General features: G+C 36.9%; 2 protein-coding genes across 6 annotated transcripts; both read right to left on the bottom strand.

Moving 5' to 3' along the window:
* Positions 1-1,721: 1,721 nt before the first annotated feature.
* Positions 1,722-13,277, bottom strand: LOC306868811 (WD repeat domain phosphoinositide-interacting protein 1-like). Of its 5 annotated transcripts, none has more exons than XR_013784128.1 (13): positions 12,935-13,277; positions 11,100-11,182; positions 7,504-7,673; positions 7,231-7,327; positions 7,031-7,128; positions 6,776-6,868; positions 5,918-5,988; positions 5,661-5,768; positions 5,374-5,538; positions 5,171-5,278; positions 4,772-4,902; positions 3,461-4,694; positions 1,722-2,314 (listed from the first exon to the last, which is right to left on the bottom strand). XR_013784128.1 is itself a non-coding variant. In XM_079415191.1 (13 exons), exons 1-13 carry the CDS (start codon positions 12,991-12,993, stop codon positions 2,264-2,266), a joined length of 1,335 nt encoding a protein of 444 aa, XP_079271317.1. In that variant the 5' UTR covers positions 12,994-13,277; the 3' UTR covers positions 1,730-2,263. The 5 variants fall into 5 exon arrangements, 3 of the variants coding, with proteins under 3 accessions (XP_079271317.1, XP_079271319.1, XP_079271318.1); XM_079415191.1 differs by having other exon boundaries at positions 1,730-2,314; positions 4,594-4,694; XM_079415193.1 differs by having other exon boundaries at positions 1,730-2,314; positions 4,543-4,694; positions 12,935-13,275.
* A 3,280-nt stretch (positions 13,278-16,557) lies between these two features.
* LOC306864816 (actin-related protein 2/3 complex subunit 1A-like) lies at positions 16,558-21,126 on the bottom strand. Its single transcript, XM_079409054.1, has 10 exons — positions 20,980-21,126; positions 20,553-20,633; positions 20,155-20,259; positions 18,810-19,032; positions 18,565-18,672; positions 18,277-18,483; positions 17,988-18,063; positions 17,292-17,485; positions 17,089-17,179; positions 16,558-16,968 (listed from the first exon to the last, which is right to left on the bottom strand). The coding sequence occupies exons 2-10, from the start codon at positions 20,614-20,616 to the stop codon at positions 16,963-16,965; spliced, it is 1,074 nt and encodes a 357-aa protein (XP_079265180.1). The 5' UTR covers positions 20,617-20,633; positions 20,980-21,126; the 3' UTR covers positions 16,558-16,962.
* Positions 21,127-21,244: the final 118 nt, after the last annotated feature.

The following is a 21,244-nucleotide window of genomic DNA, read 5'->3' as shown; positions in this document are numbered from 1 at the left end:
TGCTTCCCTAATTTTTGATAGAATATTTTGCATTTGTTAATAAATATATTTTTCATAAGACTATTAATAGCTCAGCCCTACAATAATACTCATAGCTAGGAATGCTAAAAAACAATATCACTCTAAAGCATGTTCAATGTAGTGCTTTCTAGGTACATACAAATTGCCTTAATTTATGTGTTTATTCTAAATGAGCCATTCTAAAAATCTGTTTTCATTCTATTGAAGGCAAAACATTTTAACCAGCACATATCGTTTTTATTTCATGACACTTTCTTTGGTGTACACTGTACTATTTTTCTTAATTGAAATGAAACATAACAGTAGGATATTTAAGGGGCCTTATTATTGACGACTAATTATGTTTTACATACTGCTTTGCTGCAGATTTTGTTGAGCATGAAGCTGCATTGTTGACTTTGAATAGAGTGATTTATTGCTCATTGCTGTGAGAGAAGCATGGATTATTTATCTGTGTATAACATGTATTTAAACTCATTAATGCAAATCTTATTGGATATCATTAGTAGTTTTTAATATCCTTTTACAAGAATTAGCATATACAGCAAGGGCAGAGAATAATACATGAAATCTGCCATGGAAATGACCTCAGAAGTTGAACACAAAGCTCTGAGGGATCAACAAAGTTGTTTTGATTCGATAATGTCCAAAGCTCAACATGTTATTTTGCCTTTCAAAACAAATAATGATCAGTGTACAGCTACACGTTCTGTCATCAGGGGAATAATCCGGTCTTAATTATCTCATATTTGTACAAGCCACATATCCTATATAATTTAATACTCTGCTATCGACCACACACACACACACACATATATATATATATTTTTATATACTGTAAAATAGAGAATTCTACATGGAAGACTCACACTGCATAGACTTCATGTGTATTGATATGAAAGATCTTAGGTTCTCTCTGTGGAAGTGGGCCTGACCATGTAAAATGTGGGTAATGAAAACAAAACAAATTCATTAAAATCAACTATTAGATAGATTATCTAATGTGACCTATGGTACAAATCTGACCTAAATGACAGAAATGTTCATGGTGTCCTTAGTCTTTCTCCAATTTCATTAGATTTTATCAGGTTGAGTGTTGGTTACTCCGATTTGTCTGACAACTCAAGACAAAACAAGCTGTTTAAAGTCACAAATAACATGCGTATTGAATTATAATATATAAGATATAATTATAAAACATTTTTGACAGTATTTTCTTTTGCTCACCAAGGCGCACAGTAATGTAATAAAATAGTGTTGCATTCCATATTATTATTATTATATTAATATTATTACAATTTTAAACAGCTATATATGCAGTAGTCCTATGTAATTTATTCATGTGATGACAAAACTGAATTTTTAGCATCATTACTCCATTCTTCAGTGTCACATGATCCTTCAGAAATCATTTTATTAATGCTGATTCAAGAAACATTTCTCATTTTCAAAGTGCTGTGTTGCTTAATTTTAATTTTTTTGTGGAATCAGTGAAATGTTTTTCAGGATACTTTTATGAATAGAAAGTCCAAAAACAGCATTTACTTGAAATAGAAATCTTTTTTGTAACATTATTAATGTCTTTACTGTCATTTTTGATCAAATTAAAGCATCCTTGCTGAATACAAGTGGTAAAAAAAGAACTTTTGATTGAAAGCGTCTATTCTAATCCGATGAAGAAAAGACTACAGGAGACAGGAGGTGTTTTGCATAATTTCATTCCTAATAGATTTCCTACATAATTCATATCTTTTTTTATCTTTTGGTCTTGAGCAATCCAGCAAAATACTTTGCACTCTTACAAGTAATATCATAGGCACATACATACAAAACATCCCGTTGTATTAGTATTCAGGATGGTAACATGTAAACATATTAAGTATCAATACAGCAAAACACATATATAAAAAGTAATTCCTCTTCTCTTATGATTCAATATGATGGTGTTATAAATTAAAAGAATAAAATGCTACAGTATTATGATTGAATTACTACAATGTATTACGTAACTAGAACAATATGTGGTTATATTTCAGTCATGCACCTCATTTATAACACACCCTTCAGGGGTCTGAGTGACAACGACCCAAATCCCTGATCAACTCAGTTTAAGATATTATCATTTCAACCGTTCCTTTAATAATTTAGCACCCTGAAGTTAGTTTTTTTTATTTGTTTGTCCTTGCTCATGCACTGAGGATCCTCCTGTGACAGTTGCAGCCTCCACCTGTTCTCTACCCTCTCACGGTCGTCTCCCCTTGCCTCGCCCAGATCCGTCACGGCACCAATTTATCTACCGGAAACCAGAACAGAGCTTTATTGTTCCCTCGGCCATGGGTGTGTTATAGACAGATACAAATCTCAACAGGAGCTAGCTGAGAACATGTCTGACACATATCAGTTAGCCATAATGAATGACAGTACATCACAATGACACTTGGAAGGTATATAAACACAATAGCAATGGCATCTGAGTATGTCAGTCCAAACTGACATCCTATAAATGATTAAATCCTTCTGACATCAGAGTCCTGAGCTCGTCCATTTAAAGGAATAGTTGTTCACCCAAAAATGAAAAGTAGCAGAGAATTTACTCACCCTCAGGCCATCCAAGATGTAGATGAGTTTGTTTCTTCATCAGTACAGATTTTGAGATATTTAGCTTTACATCACTTGATCATCAATGGATCCTCTGCAGTGAATGGGTGCCGTCACAATGAGAGTCCAAACAGCTGATTAAAGTATAAAATAATGACTCCAGTCCATCAATTAATGTCTTACATGCTGGTTTTTGCTTTATAATTGATGGACTGGGGTCTTGTGGATTGCTTGTGGATTATTGTGGTGTTTTTATCCCCTATTTGGACACTTATTCTGACAGCACCCATTCACTGCAGAGGATCTATTGGTGAATATAATATATAACTAGTAATATAATGCAAAATTTCTCCAACTCTGTTCGGATGGACAGAGGTGTGTACATTTTCAGCAAATTTTTATTTTTGGGTGAACTATCCCTTTAAGCATCTGAAACTATAATTTCAGCTCTATCAAAACAAGTTAGGAAGTGTTGTTAACAAGGCCTGTTGGACAACAATACGTGCTCCACCTTGTGGACTTAAGTGAGCACTGCATCAACATAAAGCATCATTTCTAGTTTCTCCTCTTGATCTTGAGATCTTTTGCATTGTAAAATGTTTCTTTCATTGGTAAAATGTGATTAATACATTGAGATTTGTTCAGATGTAGCATGTTTAAGCAGAAATACTCATGTATGTTGTGTGTGTGCATAGACAAAAATGTGTTTGAGATCATACCATTTAGACTAAAACAGAAAAAGAGCTCTCATAGTTACATAGTTATCTTATGTAGCAATGGTGATTAATCAACCCAGCATTTACTGCATTAAAAAGGCCAACAGAATGTCAAAAACAAATACCTGGTGGATTTAATGCATTGTTCATTGTCCTGTCTGTGCACAAACAACTTGTGCTCATGTCCATGTACATAAAGATCAGAAACATCATTAGACTACAACAGCAAGAGCAGGTTTAGTGTCAGAAAATGTATTTCAACATCTAAGATGAATACAGATCACGTGGAACACTTTTTAATGATTTTTCATTGCCGTTAAATATAATCCAATAGGCTACATATACAGATTTTTTAATGCTTTTGAAAGAAGTCTCTTATTCTCACCAAGGCTGCGTTTATTTAAACATGTAAAAAAAGTAATATTGTGAAATATTATAACAGTTTTCTATTTTAATATATTTTAAAATGTAATTTATCCCTGTGTTGACAAAGCTGAATTTTCAACATCATTTCTTCAGTCTTCAGTGTTACATGATCCTTCGGAAAACATCCAAATATGCTGATTTGATGCTCAGGAAACATTTCTTAAAATTATCTTATTAACAGTTGTGCTGTTTCATATTTTTTAAAACTTTTGTTTTCAGAATTCTTTGATGAATAATTCAAAAGAACAGCATTTACAGTTACAGTAACATTACAAATGTCTTTACTGCCACTTTTGATCAAGTTAATGTATCCTTGCTGAATAAAAATATTAACATCTTTTTTAAAAAAAAATAATAATTTTACTTCCCCCAGACTTTTGATAGTGGTGTATGTCATCACATACTAGTAATATGAACTTCTGATTTTTAGTAATAATGATTAAGCTTTAAGTGTCCCACTTTGTCTGTATTCACCCAGAACTTACACGAATGTAGCATTATTTCAGTGTAAATGCATTACAATACCACTGAAATATATACGTCATTATTTCATACATCAAAGGAGTAATGTTTGGAGTGATATTTGTCTTTTATGTTGAGTAATAGACAACATACTCATCTTCTGATGTGATTAAACTGCAACATTTGGTCCTGGTAAAATTCATTATTATGAACTGCTTTCTGTCATCAGACCTGAACGGGCTGGTGTTGGTTTGATTAAAGATAATAAATCACACTTAGTTTGAGTGCTTGTGGACAGAGGGACAAGACAAGCCCATACACTGGAATGCACCACCGCCGCTTAGACGTGGGGAGGTTAGCGAATGCTCACGGGAGGAAATTCCGTTTCGTCATCCAGACACACAGGCCCTGCTGCAAACTCGTACTCAGGAATCACCTCACCCTTCTTAGCTCCCCCATCCTCTGAGTAGCCTGAGACGAACACAGTTGGGCAATCATGAAAAAGAGTTCACATGTAGAACTGTGTGTGTTTGAGTGTGCTGTGGTACCTGTGAGAGTGGCTGTAACGGGTCCAGAGGTGGGGATGGCCACAGTGGCAGCATAGGACTGGCATGCTTGCGGTGGCTCCGTGAGCTTGGATTCTTCAGTCTCCTCCCAATCCTTATCTGATCCAAATAACCTGGGGGTTAAAGACTATATTGGTAAGTTTTAACAAAATAAGGTCTGTGCCTACACTACTGAAATAGACATTAATGTTGTGTTCTACATTATTAATTGCACACAGTCATGGCCCAAAGTGAATTATGAAACTAGTGTGCTTTAAAAATAAGTTGCTATCTACCACAAGGAGACCTCTTGTTCATGAATGAGCTGAATGAACTGGGTCATCTCATTCATGATGAGGATTTGCTGAGTCTTTTTCCAGTTAATAAAGTGTGATGACTCACCTGTGCTTCTGCACCAGAGTGCATTCACCCCCATCTTGAGGATCAATGTTATAGATGAATAGCTGCCCATCAGAGGAGGCCACAAGCAAACGTGGAAGCTTCTGGATTCTGATCGGTCAGGTGAAAATCTTGAATCAGTTTTTTTTCTCAGTAAATACAAGGTTAAACTTTGTACATTGCTGTGTAATGACTGCAGGACTCACGTTGCCAGGGCACAGACATTCTTCTGACCCACCATCTGGAGCCGGACGGTGGCAAAGGCTCGGTCTTGACTCATCATGCCTGACACCTGTGCTGGGAGGTAGCTACTGGCTGCTGTGAACATCTTACCTACATATGCTGACCAAGAGGGAGCTTCCTCCTCCCCACTGCGAGAGAGACACAAACACAAACACTGACAAAGTTAAGACTTGTCAGTGAAAGCAGCCGTTCTGACTCATTCGTTCAGTCGTTAATTAAACAAAGTGAGAGCAAAGAGCATTTTCAGTACCTTGGGCTGTGCTGTTCAAGCTTGAAAATGTGCACCGTCTCTGTATTGCTTGAGGCACAGAGGAACTGAGCATCCGGGCTGAAGGAAAGGGAGCTGATGTTGACATACCTTTGGGGACACGGACACACACAAAGGTCAAAAATGTGAAGGAAAACATACCACAGTTCACACAAACACCTCCAACGCTCATTTTCTCCTTCTGTATGATCAAAGTATCTTCACGGTTCACTGTGAGCTTTGAATCATCATCACTGTACCTTTTCATCCCACGCCGGAACTCAAACAAGCGCAGTCCCTCTGGAATGGAGAAGACTCGAATCACTGTGCCCTAAAAAAGCAGAAAAGAAGTGGACAGATCAAAAACAAATCTGAGTTGCATTTCAGCAAAAAAAAAAAAGATTATTATATTAAAATTATATTTTGTCTAAAGAATACTGAAGCCTATTTTAGGAACATTTTATTTACCAATTCAGCACTTTTGCCAAAAATTCCCAGCCTGGTTATATGTGTGAATATGTTCATTTGATTTCATATTTTAATTCACCCCTTAAACAACTGTTTTTATGAAAAATGTTGATATATGAGGTAGCTTCATTTAAGAAGTGTGATTTCTAGTCCTAGATTAATACAATCTTACAACTCCATGGGCATGTTTATATATTTTATGAATATTATATATTTTTGTAATTATTCCAAGCTTTAAAATATCTTATTGGGCAGAAATTTTGAGTAAAAAATATTTTTAAAAACCCTTAACCTTAATTCTTATCCAATAAATCAGGAACAACTGGAGAGGTCATGGGGCCTTTGAAATTTTTTTGAGGACATTGAGGGGCCTTGAAGTCAAAAAGCCTTGGAGTGGCATTTTTACTATAGTACATAAAAAAAAACAAAAAAAAAACAATTATTATAATTATAACAAAATATTATAATATGATTTTCTTTGTATTTAAATCAGCATAAAAGCCCTATAACAAATACTACCATTAAAAAAGTTTTTTTGCATTATGGTATGGTTTCCTTTGGATTTAAGGTGAAACATGACCCAGACATGCTCTTGACCAGTTTTGTGAGGTTCACTTGGCCGTGTGTGCCAATGAACAGTGGCTCTTTACCCTTTCAGAAGCACTGGCCAGTTTGGTGCCGGAAGCACTGAAGGTGATGGCAGCCAGTGGACTGTCATGAGCTGGAATCATGGTCACAGTGCTCTGAGTAGAAGAAGAGACACAAACACACAACAAAGAAAAAGATTCATATGGTGCATCGGGACTAAAGATTAGGCATTTGTCTCATGTACAGCAGCAACTAACTGAAACCAAAAGGAACTGCCAAAATGAGCAGCAAAACTGTTTCTTGGCCAGTATTTTTACCAGATTGTTGGCATCATAGACAATAATTTCTCCGATGGTGTCACTTCCTGGATATGCCAGGAAAGAGTTAGAATGGTTGATGGAGAGAGCACAGAGACCTACAGTGGCCACACATAAACACAGTGTACAGATTAATATTTTAATATTCAAATTGATTTCTAAAATATAAATTATAATTCTAGATTTTTCAGTTCACTTACCTGATGGGTTGGATGGTGTGTTGAGAAGGGTCTTCAGGAGTTTCATGTCTTTTATGTTGTGGATATAAATGGATTCCTCCAGACAGACAACCAGTCTCTGCCACGAAAAACACACAAAAACAAATGAAACATTCACTAACAAACCAAACATGCTCATTTCCACATTTCTAAGCTAAACTATTAAAGAGCAGAGACAAACATTCATCTCATCCAGGAGCTGTATAATTGATAATTGGCAGGTGTTTTGCTACAGCACAGTTGTGTTTCGTTTACCTGTCTGTTTAGACGCACTGCAAGAATGTTGTTCGAGTAGCTGTAGTTGCAGATTTCTGTGCCCTTTTTGAAGTGGTAGACATTCATGCGATGTGGCATGGACTGACTCACCACCACAACCAGGCTGCTGGAGAAAAGCCTTTCTACGATATACACGTCTGGAGTTTCTGCTGAAGGGGAGGACATAACATACAGTTAACAAGCCACATACAAACACATTTAGTTGATGTACAAGCACTTTGTGGTCATTTTAAAAGTCAAGTCTAGTCACCTTTATTTATACAATGCTTTACACAGTAAGAAACAGGAAAACAATGCAAAAAGGTTTTTCTTATTTAAAATCTGGTATGTTTTAACTGCTTTGTTGTTTCTTTTTAAATTACACAGGGAATCAGCAAAACGTTTTAATTCAGAGCTAAATACTATAAAATTTGGTTTGGAGGCTGTAACTTTACACTTGTGAATATGACCTTTTCCAAGCAAGCACAGGATTTTAACAGCATTATTTACGAGAGCAAAGCCAGTATTACACAACAGAAACAGGACCATTTCTTCTGTAATATCAATGAGGTTATTAAAGGATGTAAAGATCAAAATGGAAATCTCAGTCCAAAATGGTACTGTGAAGGGACATCTAAAAAACAAATGAAGCACTGTTTCATTTTCAGATCCACAAAAAGAACATTCTGGGTGAATATCCATAAAATTAGATAAAAATAACTATATCAGTCATATCTTTGTATTTTTTTAATAATATCTTGTATTGCCACAATATACGGGTCTTGCTCTAAAAAAGAACAATTCAATTTCCAATACTCTGAATTTCTATTTTTTGTCTTCTTGGCATTTGAAAGGAGCAAAGAGATTCCAGCACGGTCTGTTAAAGGAGCCGGAGAGATTTCACAAGAGCAGATGAATGGAGATAGACAATCTGAAATCAACCACAGGTCAATTCGAGACTTTTTAGACATATCAGGAGAAGGGTGAAGAAACCTAAAAGGATCCAACAGTGATAAATTACAAAAATCAGTAATGATAGGGTTAATAATATGACCAGTGGTCCTTGAGGGAAACCTGTCAATATTGTTATTAGGAGCCCCCCCTATCTCGAATCCCTCGAACATTAATTGAAAAACATGACAACGAAAACATTAATGTAACTGCTTATCAAAAGAATAGAATGGTCTGTTAAACAAGTGCAAAATCTTAACATAACCGGCACTCATCGATGGTGATGTCTATGGTGCGTAAAAGACTACCATTATTAAATTTACCCCTCCTCATTTATTGTTTAAACCTTTGTTTGTTTTTAGTGGACAAACCACTAATTAAAACTAAAGTGAAACAAACTGAAAAATTAATAACTCTGCTTCAACATTCACATAACAAAAATGTCTTTTTGTAAACTTTATAGAGGAGCGTTTTCACAAAAAAGGATTAGTTATCACCTTAGTCCAAGTCATCTACTGAAATTCTTCTACCTTCTATGACGGCAAAGGGCCCTTTGAATCCAGCAATCTTCTTCTGCCGTCTGGCTTCCTCCACCAGAGGCCATAGATTGGCTCTTGCATCTTTGACATATTGTGTCAAATCCTCAGTAATTTTAATGAGAACCTCATCGATCCAAATGCGGTCACGTGTCATGCACGCCAAGAATTGCACGAAGATACGGCGTGGTTGTGAGGAACCGAAACCCTTTTTTGGTCTAGGACCCAAGTGATGAGCAACATCCACAGAATTTAGCAGAGTATCCACAATGGCAGGAGAGATGCGTGATAGAAGATCAATTACCGTCATCTTGACATTCTCGTTGTCCTGTTCCGGAATTCCAGAAATTTTCAAATTCCAGCGCCTTTGATAGGATTCAAGTTCATTCACCCTGTTTCGCAGCATCTTATTCTCTGCAGTTATCGTTGATAATTTCTCCTCCGCCGTATCCATTCTGCCGTTTATCCCACTCACTTGTTCTTTGATTTCTTTCACAGCGCTCTCAACAAACATCAATTTCTCAAGAAATGACTGTTGTGTTTCTCCGATTTTGTTGATTGCAGCTAGAAGGGTGTTGTTAGAGACTGTATCAGGTGTTTCCACTCTTATTGCTTTTTTTGCTGTTCACCGGAGTCTCTCCTGACTGTTCTCCAGGCTCGAAGGTGGCTTGTTTCACATAGTCGTGGATCCGTTTAATTCTTTCCCACTCAATTTCCATTGACATGGGTTTCTGTAGATTCTCCCTCGAGTTTCCGACACTTGCCTTCATCTTTCTATCCGAGAAAGTAGCTCAACAGTGATCACGATCAATTCGACTGAACTTTAAGTTCTCATCAATAAAGTCACAAAATCAATAGGGGAGTGGGTACTTTTCTTTTTTTTGTTCTTTTTTTTTGTCTTATTTAGCAAGACATTAATAAGAAAGTCTTTCAGCACCTACAAGTGTAAATTTGAGTAATGAAGAGAGAAATTTTGCACAAAAAAATAAACTACGTCTCTCACAACACGACTTTCCTCTGCGCCATCTTGGACCGCCCCCAGCTACTATATGTCATTCTGGAAAAGGCAATAGTGCCAATCTTCAGCTCAAGGCTGTTTCATTTTAATTAAATTCAGTTTAATAACAGTGTCAGTGTTGTAAAATCCATCCATTATGAAACAAGTTGGATTCAGCTGTAAAGCAGCGCTATAAAGATAACAATGTCATTATCCAGCTCAATTCAGTTCAAGTTTTGTTCTAATCTGACAGTGTCAGTGCTGTCAAATCCATAATGTTGCTGATGTGTCTTTTAAACCCCAAGTAAGCAAGCCAAAAGTGACAGTGGAAAGGAACCCAAACTCCATCAGATGACAGAAACAGAGATAAAAGCAACATTTAAAGCATCATTCAACATCCCCTGCTATTATCTGTCATGCAAATCATTGTGTAAATTTAAAATTGAAGTCATTATATACCTTTAATAATGATTGTTAATGTTCTTTTTGAAGAAATAGAAACATAAAGGTTGTCAAGGATGAGGCTGTGGTAATTATTTTTTTATTCTTCTAACTTAAATGTTATTTTTTTTAATTCAGACTCTTAATTTACCATTACTATATTTTAACCCTAAGCATACCCTTTATTTTGCATACATTAGCAAAACAGGCTTTTTCTCTGTCTTCAGCTTTTTACCAGCCAGAAATATTTGAATGACTTTGTTATGGACTGCAGATACGATCTCAAACACAAAAGGGTGTTGCCACCAGGTAAAATGAATCAGCAGGCTATTTTGACTCCATTAAAACAGACAGGACAACTTTAAAACCTCTAGGGCGAGTTTATCACAACACCATTACTGACAACACAACCACAGATCACATTCATGTTTTGAGAGACAACGCTTTATATAAAATGACTCCAAAGTCAAATTTCTACTCATTTCTTTCTCAACACAATACAAAGGAAATGAGATGGCATTTTCAGTTTATTTGGTGAGTGGCTACACCCTATGATGATGACTATTATATGGCGCGTGTTGGTTCCACCTATTGCATGGTAGTTTGGCAGACAACCATAGATGCCCGTTATATCACATTTAAACTAAAAAAAGAATGGGAGAATGTCTCACTGCTCTCATGAATGCAGTCCAGTTTGTCCACTGAGGTCACAGAGAATAGCCTGTATCCAGTTTTGGTACCCACAGCCAAAGACCTGCAGAAACAATAAGACCTGATGTTGTATCAACTCTGTTAAATAAGTGCATCCACAGTTCTAGTTCACCTGTGCATATGCTGCTTATAATGTATTTTATTTAGATTTTTTTCTGTGCGAGTCACTAGGCTGATGCAACACATAATGAAGTAACACAAAGATGTAACGGCTAACACAGACCCTACTGCCTAATATTTAAGTAGCAAGCAAAGTTTCTTTAAAATCCTAATACAACACAAGTCCTGACGCAAGTTAGAAACATTTTGTGTTAACCTCAACAAAGGTTGATTGTCATTATTTGGCTTTTATTTAAACAGAATAGTTTAGGTCTGTTGCATGGATATATTTTGTTAACGAAATAAGGTCCACATCTGTTTCACAGGCTCCTCATTCCTCTAGACAAAGCTGTTCATGTCAGATCCTGTGCTTAGCATGTCCCTTCCTACTTTTATTGGAGAACATAAGTATGTCTCACTCTCCACCATCACTGACCACACTGCTGAAGCCCAAAACAAAACATTATGTTTAGAGGACTTCAATGACTGTGTCTGACATGTGTTGGTAATTGCCACTGTGACAAACACCCTGTATATAAAATAACAAAATTCTGATTTTTGTTTTGCATCAAGAGACACAGTTGACGCCAATCTCAAATAAGCAATACGTCAGATCACCTGACTCTAAGTATCATGTTTTGTGTTGGATTTGCTGTGCTTGACTTTTTAAGACAAGAAAGCAGTGTGATCAACCGCTAGAAAAGTTGTCAGGTGACTGTGGACTGATCAATAAGATCATACAATCATGCAAATTCAGCTGAGAAAAAGCCAACTCAAACATACAGTTTCTCCTTTATAAAAATGAAGGATAAAGGTGTCTTTACACAGCCAAGTTCTATACCTGCTCAAAATACAGAGTAAAAACACAACAGAGCATAAATTATGCCTGTTTAGACCCACCTCAGCCCCTAATATCAAAATATACATTTGTAATTTTGCATCCAAAATAAACGTTTTTGTTTACATAATATGTGTGCTTGAATTTTTTTCTGTGTACTTTTTTATGTAAATATAAACACATACACATGCATGATGTACATATTTTAAAAAATATGTTATAGCCTAATTATATAAAAAATATTTGTATTTATATATAATATAAATTATATATGAATATAAATTTATATATTAATGTGAATATTTTTAAAAATATACATGCATGTTTGTTTATTTATATATACATAAAAAATTACAAAGTACACACACATACAGTATATTATGTACACAAAAAATTTAATTCTGAATGCGATTAATCACGATTAATCGTTTGACAGCACTAATTTTGATGCCACCTGTGAGCATTAAACAGTCTGTGTAAAGACAACTAAATGCCACTTCACAAGTGCTTCTGTGCCACCTTCGCAGTTTACATTTTTTAACAAGATTCATATCCACTATATAAATAATATGAGTTGATTTTTTAGTGTTTTGTGTGTTAGTTTATCCCATTCAAAGCACTTCTACCTAAAAAAACAATGTACAAACATAGGAAAAACAGCACTGAAACAACGCCTCATCATGCAAAACACCGTTATAACATAGTGATTAGCTGTTTATGGATATGTAATAATCAAAATAGAGAATAAACTGCGGACAATCCTCTAAGCAGAGGTGACATTCCCTCTAACTTTAGTAGGGTTTATCGCGGTTAATAGCATCTTAGAGATGTCCTCCTCGGCAGATGTGCGGCGCTTACGTGGAGTCCTGGTTGAAGGAGGCGCAGCACAGCCCCGGCCAAACATCTCCGGTTTCCATCCCGATTCCCAAAGACCTCCTTCCCCCCCTCCGCCCTGGATCGGAGGCCTGGGATCGGCTGGACCGCTCGGGAAGATAGTGGCAAAGCGGAGACCTACTGAGGAAAAACTGGATGGTCCGAATGAATTGGAAGACGAATATACTCCAACGCTTCGACTGTTCTTCCGCCTCACATTAATCAATTAAAACGCGAGTTTTTTGTGCATTTACGACTTCAAGCGGAGCACAGAGAATGAAGCAAAACAAAACCAGCTGATCATTGTTGCGTCACATCAACATCTCGTACTAGTGGTGGAGGGAAATGCGTCGTGTGTCGTCTGGCTGAGCTCTGATTGGCCGAGTCAACTACGGCAGACGCTGATTGGCTGCAAGTGCGGAATTAAGCCGAAAGGGGGCGTGGTTTGAGTGTGCAGTATTATATTATTCAGAGAATTTAAACACATCAAAATTTCCACGAATACATTTATGACAGAGTTATTCACAGCCTTTTTCTCGTGTCCGCAATGCTTATGAGTCTAAGGAAGTCAGACTCATTTCCGCGAATCATTTCTTTCGAACCGTTTTGAACCGATTTGGTGATTCTTAAACGTCTGCACGTGATTATTCTGTGACCCTGGACCACAACACCGAGTTGCACGTTTTTTTGGTTTTTTTTTTATGCCAAAAATCATTAGGATATTCATATTTTTCAGTCATGTGACCGGCTCGAAGAACATCCATAGAACTGCAGCACAAGCGTGTACATTTACATGTTTCCCAGTCACAAATATTTAGATCACCTCTCAAAAGAATAAAACAAAGGTATTTCAGAACAAAATGCCAGTTTTTGCCATTTGCCATCCATATTAAGCACCCGCGGCAATATTTCAATCATAAACAGTGCGACAAAACGATGTAAAAACACTTAAAAGTGCCTTAATATATTTAAAACGGTACTATTAAAAGATCAAATTCAGTAATCACCACATTAATGATGCATAGTTTACGCAGGCAAGCAGATGAGGCCGGAATATGAACATTGCAACCCGCTTAACGGTTAAGTGTTTTCTATGTTTCTATGGGAAACCATTTAATATTAAACTTTGCACATTGTGTTTATATTCTGGCTTCATCTGTCTCTACATTATTACTTAATGCAATCTGCGTAAAGTAGCTGGCGGTCAGTGGAGCAAAGCCTCGTTTTGCTGTTCCTATAAGGGTGTGAAGTCACGTGAAAACTATCATTAGGATATTAAGTAAAGATCATGTTCCATGAAGATATATTTTGTAAATTTCCTACCGTAACTATATAAAAACTTCATTTTTGATTTGTAATATGCATTGCTAAGAACTTTATTTATACAACTTTAAAGGCGAATTTCTCAATATTTAGATTTTTTATTTTTTTTTGCACCCTCAGATTCCAGATTTTAAATTAGGCTTGTTGTATCTCGGCCAGATTGTGTCCTATGCTAACAAACCATACATTATTGGAAAGCTTATGTATATGTATAAATCTCAATTTCAAGAAATTGACCCTAATAATTAGTTTTGTGGAGCAGGGTCAGGATGTCTCTGTCACTAGTCACCAGCTCTGGACTCCATGTCCCAGAATCCTCCCCGGCTCACACCTGTTCTCAGTCACATCAACATCACCTGGAGTTCTAATCACCCGCACCTGCTGTCTTCAATCAAGCCACCTTCAAGAGCACGCTGCACTCGTTCACTGTCTGTTCTACTGTTCACTACCCTGAACCGAACCAGACTCTCATGCGATACTTACTTATCTATGCTTACCATTAGATTTCCAGTGATTCTCCTTCATTGTTTTCCCACGCTCCTGGATACCCTCTCACCAACGGACCTGCAACGAAAGCATATATCGGCAAACAGCTAAGAACTCTCTAACTGAACACAGTGCTTATCACTCACCTGCCTTTGCTCATCTCGATCTGCTACCTCAAGTCTCTCCATAAACCTGTTTGCGTTATACTTACCTGTTGTCTCTGCCTTGTAACATGACCCATATTAAGCTTTAAAACATTCCAAAAATCCATTCTAGTGTTGTTTGTGAATGTTTTCTGATGAGGTTTAATTAAAGATTGTTTATTGAAATGTCATGCATTCCAATTGAGTTTGTTGCAGTAATCATGTAGCTTTTAAAATACATTAAATATAATAAAACACAGAAAATGTCATAAGTTTTATGCCTTTTTTTTTTTTAAATGGCATAAAAAAAGTAATTTCTTTTAAAGGGGTTATCAGATGCAAAATTCACTTCAAGTTGTTTGATCGTAAATGTGTGTACACATCCATTCTATTATGATAAAAATCCACCCAGTTTTTTTTTTTTTTTTTTTATAAATCCCTATTTTAAAATCTTCTTTCTTAAATCAGGCTGTTCTGAAAGCCCTGTCAGAATGATGTAATTCTGTACAGGCCCCTCCCGTGATAGTAGATTGACAAGACAGTCTTACCTTAGACTCTCCCTGAGTGAGCTTAGAGCTGTCCGCCATTGTGTCAGCCCTGGTGCAGGGAAAGACATTAAGCGATTGAAGTGTTTAGTTGTTGGCTGTAATAATGAATATAGCAGTCGTCATTTACTTTGGACATCTGAGCTGCTGAAGACGCAGAGGATTAACGTTACTTTCGATTTGAAGTGAATGCGCCGATCCTCGATCTGTCTAAATCTGTCTGTTCGTGTGAATCATTAGTGATCCAGCTTTATCTACAGAAGAAGTGAGCATAAGGATTTTTTATGAATCATTGCAAATCGCCTTTCCTAATAATGTGCTAGTTAGCCAGTTTCGCGGCTGAAGTTTAGTAAGCTCCATAGATAGAGATGTATATATACACACCTAGATGCCTCATTATCGACTGTTTCTATGGGCCGCATATGTAAGCCATCCGCCATTTTTGGAATGGTCTGCAAATCTTTGAGCGCATTGACTGTGCGTCTACAACAGCAAGTTATACGCTTGTATATCTTTGAATATTCATTTATTATGGTGAATGCGAGATGGCTGATACGTCAACGTATCTGGAGCGGTCGAATAGGGAATCTACACATCTATGGCTATGGTCTGCTCGTCACTCCACAGAAGAGAGGGGCGGAGTCAGCAGAGCTCACTAGGATGGACTAGATCAGCGTGTTGAAGACCGAGCTGATTTTGACAGGTTTAAAAAGGTATTTTTTACACTACCATTGAGAATTTTTAACCAAAGTATGTTATAGACTTTTCATTAAGACCCTAAAGCAGGGGTTCCCAAACACATTCCTGGAGCCTCCCCAACACTGCACATTTTGCATGTCTCCTTTGTCTGACACACCCATTTCAGGTCTTGGAGTTGCTGCTGATGAGTTGAATCAGGTGTGATTGATAAAGGAGACATGCAAAATATGCAGTGTTGGGGAGGCTCCAGGAATGCATCCGATGACCCCTTTAACATTTTATTCATATTTCTGCTGCAAAAATTTCTTCTCAACACATAGGTTTAATGCTCTGATGGCTTACTTATTTGCATCTAACAATCCTCTGCAGTGCTGCAGCAAGAGAAAAAAGAAACAAAATCCCACAATGTTTTTAATAATGATTTGTTTATTAATTTAATCTAGAAAGAAAAAAAACATAATGCACATTTTTATTTAATTAACAGCACATTTGGATGAGAAAATTTGCATTTATGATGATCATTGCTTACAAGGTTAATTCTCTTTTTGGTGCTAAATAATCATTTGCTTTTTTTCGGAATCAACTATTTTAAAACATTCCCTTTTAAGATGAATTAATACTGCATGACAAAAACTATTGCATACCACACATTTGGGATCGGCCATCCCACCATAGTACATCATAAAATCAGCAGGCTTAAGTCACTTTAAAGTGTAACTTTTGTAGTGATGGCTAAAAAAAGTGTCTGAGAAAACAAACTTAAAAAGATGGTCCCCGATTATTATTGTTTTCTGCTCTTTCCAGATCCCATGGTGTTTCAGTGCTAAAGATAAAATTAAAGCGCAAAACATTTAATATTTTTTTAAATCGTCATTATGTGACTGCTTAGACAAGCTGGTGTTAAACAGTGCTATCAAAATATTGTTTCATGACAATGTAATACCTTAAAATCCCAGACAACCATGGCACCATCTAAGCCCACACTGCTGAATTTCTCCACCTTGGCTTTCGGCCCTTCCAGAATACATAGCTGACTACAGTAGAAACAAAGTCTTAGTAAACTGCAATGTAATTTCTCTTAAATGTGAGCAAAATGCAAAAGGTGCTAAAATAGACTCTGCTTGCTGACGTCAAGCCATATATTACGTGATGCTGTTCTGGTGCAGACTGCCCAACCCAGTTTCTTCCTCCTCAGTAGTCGCTTTTTTGTCCAGATTACGGAAATGCTGCATGGCAGACATGTTGCCCTTGGAGCTCTGCTTGGAAATGTCCACTTTCTTCACAAACTCCAAGCATCCAGGACCCTTGTATGAGAACTGATAAGGGCAACAGTCGTGGCCCTAAAATCCCCACCACAGACATATGCACAAAAAGGTATTAATATTAAACAGAGGTAGGAAAGCACTGTCATATCCTGTCAACTGAGATACCTTCATGTATTATATGCGCACTTGTTTCCATGACAGTCGAGGTAAAATGTAAATATGCCATCTGAAAGTTGTGGTTTGTGGTCCATTTGTGTGTAAATGTATGTTTTTGACCAACTTTTTTCCACTTTTTTTGCCATTTCTTGCGAGAAATTAGTCATGTTCACTCTATCACCAAAGCTCTCTCTATTTTCTGGTAGATTATTACACTGTTATGCTTCTAATAAGGCAGCAGGCAACAAGTGTATATATTGCATTTGTTTGAACTCACTGAAAACATTTTAAAGTGTATCTCACTACAATGCTTCATCTTAACCGATTTTACTTTTTTTTTTTTTTTTTTTGTCAGATAAACTATGGAGACCAAGAATTTTACACCTCAGTAGGAAACGGTAAGTGATGGAAAATTCCTTACCGCAGCTACAATCTCAGTCTCACTGACATACAGCACGCTCAGCAATGGAAGATGTCCTGTTGTCAGCTGAGTAACCCTGCAATGCACAAAAATGTATATGTAGGCAGTGACTGGTAAAGGTCATACTGTGCATGTTATTAATTTCAGGCAGCAAACTCCAGTGGTTTTTATGGATTCATGGAAATCAAGGATAATTAGTATTAAATTATTTTAGTTTGATTTACTTTCTGTGTATATAAAGAAATGGAGCCCTACAAAGCTAATTGTTATTTGTAAATATTGGTATTACTCTTTTCCCTGTGTGGCATCTGCTACACTGATGGCGCTGTTGTGGCTAACCCAGGCCAGAGCATCACCAGATGGAGAGAAACAGACACTGTGCACCCAGCCACCGCACTCTTTATACTCCAAAAGCACCTCTCCAAAGGGCATTTTGGATCCCCAGAGTGTTGGTCCAGGCTTGTCCTCGATGTCCTTGATATATGCAGAAACAATTCTACACCAATAAAAAGACCTATGTTACCAACAAAATGGTTTGCAAAGCAGCATGGTGCGAAAGTAGTCTGAATATTCTAACCTGCAGTTCAGGTCAGCTGAGCCAGCTGCCAGCAGTATGTTATTGGGATGCCAGTCTAGACTCAGAACGGTGGAGTTAATGGGTTTCTTGATATGCTTACTCAGCCACCTATAGAGTCAATCAGGAACAGAAATTGCACAAGAGATGTGGCTATGGATGAGATAATACATTTGATTAGTAACGTCTCTCTGTCAGTGAAGAAAAAAAAAAATAGGGTTAAAAGGTCTTCTAAAAGCAAGTCTCACCAGTCATTTTCTTTTTCAAAGTAGCACACTGAAATAAGTTTAGCCCCACTTCCAAGAGCAAACTTGTTCTCAAGAGGTGACCACTTGACACATGTGGCAGCTCGATTAATGCGAACCAGCACCAATGTCGGCTTCCAAACCCCTTCCTTAAGCGTCCATACGTAGGCATTCCTATCTGAGGCACATGTCACTATACGGTTGGACTCTGGGGCCCAATCAATCCCTAAAAATGAAAACGAAAATGAACAACTGAATCCCTTCACGAAGGGCCCTTCCAGAAGTCCTTTAGCGAAGGGAACATGCGATGGTCACTTCACGGAAGTGATTTCTGTTTGTGATCACGTGATCTTCGGTTAGGAGATCTTGCGATGCATTTTAAAGCAAAGTTGAGGTCTATTTCGAGTTCACATATAAACGGAAGTAGAATAGATAAGTAGAAGTAGAAATTAATATAAGTAGAAAAATAAGTAGAAATTAAATTTGTCTTTATTTTAATTGAATACAAAATACTTTTCATCAGTGAGAAAAATGATTTAAGACGGCAGTGTAAGCAAGTTTAGTTTGAAAGTTTAATATTAAATAAGCCACAATTAGACAATATTTGAATAAAATAATAAGGAATATTTATTTGCAATAACCAATGGAGTGCTGAATGCTGCACGTTGTCAAGGTAACATTTGATCAGTCATTCCCTTCGCCAAGGGAGTTCCAAAAGCTTTTACGAGACAGCCCTACACCCTTCAAAGAACATATTTCAAGGGCTCTGCCCTTTGAAGGGAGTAGGCCACAGGGATGCTTACTTATGTTTGGAATTCGCCCTCATGAGTGATGAGACCTGTTTTACAGAATAAGGAAGTTTGTTGCACAAAACCCCTAATGCGCAGTTTTAGTAAATGGCAAATTTAAATCTTATCAAAATTTGTCATGAAATCAAATATATTTTATCTTTTCTAAATGAGTGTTATTGATATTGTGACCTATTCATCCATGCATAATTTTTTTAATTTGTGTCGACCTTGTAATTTTTAATCAAAATGTCTATCAATTATAAACCCCTCCCTTTTCATACATCTGCAAGCTTGCATTCAGATATGTCCAATCAATAACAATGGATTGAACCTTTTTCATTCTGATTTGTCACAATACAGAAGAAAATGTCTGTCACTACTTCTTTCATTGCAACTAAGTTCCAGTTAGTATAAAACCCAGTTGTAGACTTGCACTGTTTACAGTGGTTAAGGTAATGCCTTTGATTGGTGCACTGAGATAATGTTTGTTTTATGGGTCAGTCTCACTGTATCTGTGGGTTAATGACTAATGTGGCAGCTATTCTCTTTTGTCTTACCTGTGATTCGTCCACTGTGTTCTGTCAGTTCATGAATCTTAGTCCATTCCGTTCCTTTCTTTTGGTAAATGTGCACAAAGTTGCTGTTGGGACTTATTGCAATTTCTAATAATAAAATATATAATATTATTATTTTAAAGTTGTATGCACATAAAATAAACCTGAAAAACAGTTCTATTGGAATTTCTTGCAAACAAAAACCCAAGTATAAAGCAGCAATATTACAGTAAATCATAGCAAACTGATGATTCATATGAAGTGCAGCTTTTCTCCCAAAGACAATTTGATATTCCTCTGAGTAGATTATAATGGATGAAAATGGAACTGCAGGCAGCAACATTAGGAGCCTGAAGGAATGTAATTTATATTGAAATGTAGCTCAACTAGTTTGCTCTTACGTGTCCGGTCTTTGTTCCAGGCATGACAGGACAGAGGCTCCAATCCAAAGCTATAGAGGGACATGTTTCAACATGGAAACCCTGGAATGCACCACAGATGTCAGGAAGAGCATGCAATCATGAAAATGAATTCTTCTATTAGCTTGGAGTTCGCCATTTTCATTCACATGGTATTATTACTACAGTCACATTTTTCAAGATATGGAATCATTACCAAAACACAACATTTCCATAATTATAAGTGAATTAAATTAATTTTGCAAACATGTTTACAGTGTTCAGTACTACAGAAGAGCCATTCTTCTCTATCCAACTCTTATTAGAATATAGATCATTTACAGTGCATTAGTATGACTGAGCAGTGATTGCAGATTTGTACAGCAAACCACAACCCTACCTGACTATGGAAAATTAACTATGCTCTCACCTTTATCTCTTCCTCTCTTTTGCTAGATAGTGATATATCCTATATCCTTGTGCTGGAGAGCTTTTGGAAGGCTGTGTTCGTGGACTCTGGGCAGTCGACACGAATGAAGCTGAGCAGTTGTAAGAAAGGCTGCAGAGGCGACAAGGAGGAGATAAGAGAGGGTGTGTCTTTATATTCTGATATAGGCACCTGGCCTGTACAGTCTTATGATAATGGGTTAGTATCATTATTTTTTCACTTAAATGGACAGTTCCCTCAAAAAATT

Source organism: Barbus barbus (assembly GCF_936440315.1).
Source record: "Barbus barbus genome assembly, chromosome: 4".
NCBI classification, from domain to species: domain Eukaryota; kingdom Metazoa; phylum Chordata; class Actinopteri; order Cypriniformes; family Cyprinidae; genus Barbus; species Barbus barbus.
This window is presented reverse-complemented; position numbering and strand designations above follow the sequence as displayed.

What these genes read in the sequence shown, in the direction of transcription:
- LOC306868811 (XM_079415191.1), bottom strand. Translation starts at nt 12,993, where the DNA reads ATGGAAACCGGAGATGTTTGGCCGGGGCTGTGCTGCGCCTCCTTCAAC. An exon ending in TTCCGGCGTGGGATGAAAAG is followed by an intron (nt 5,769 to 5,917) that starts GTACAGTGATGA and finishes GTGTCCCCAAAG; the next exon opens with GTATGTCAACATCAGCTCCC. An exon ending in CTTGAACAGCACAGCCCAAG is followed by an intron (nt 5,539 to 5,660) that starts GTACTGAAAATG and finishes TCTCTCTCGCAG; the next exon opens with TGGGGAGGAGGAAGCTCCCT.
- LOC306864816 (XM_079409054.1), bottom strand. Translation starts at nt 20,616, where the DNA reads ATGTCCCTCTATAGCTTTGGATTGGAGCCTCTGTCCTGTCATGCCTGG. An exon ending in TCAGCTGACCTGAACTGCAG is followed by an intron (nt 18,484 to 18,564) that starts GTTAGAATATTC and finishes TTATTGGTGTAG; the next exon opens with AATTGTTTCTGCATATATCA. An exon ending in CTGCACCAGAACAGCATCAC is followed by an intron (nt 17,180 to 17,291) that starts GTAATATATGGC and finishes TTTCTACTGTAG; the next exon opens with TCAGCTATGTATTCTGGAAG.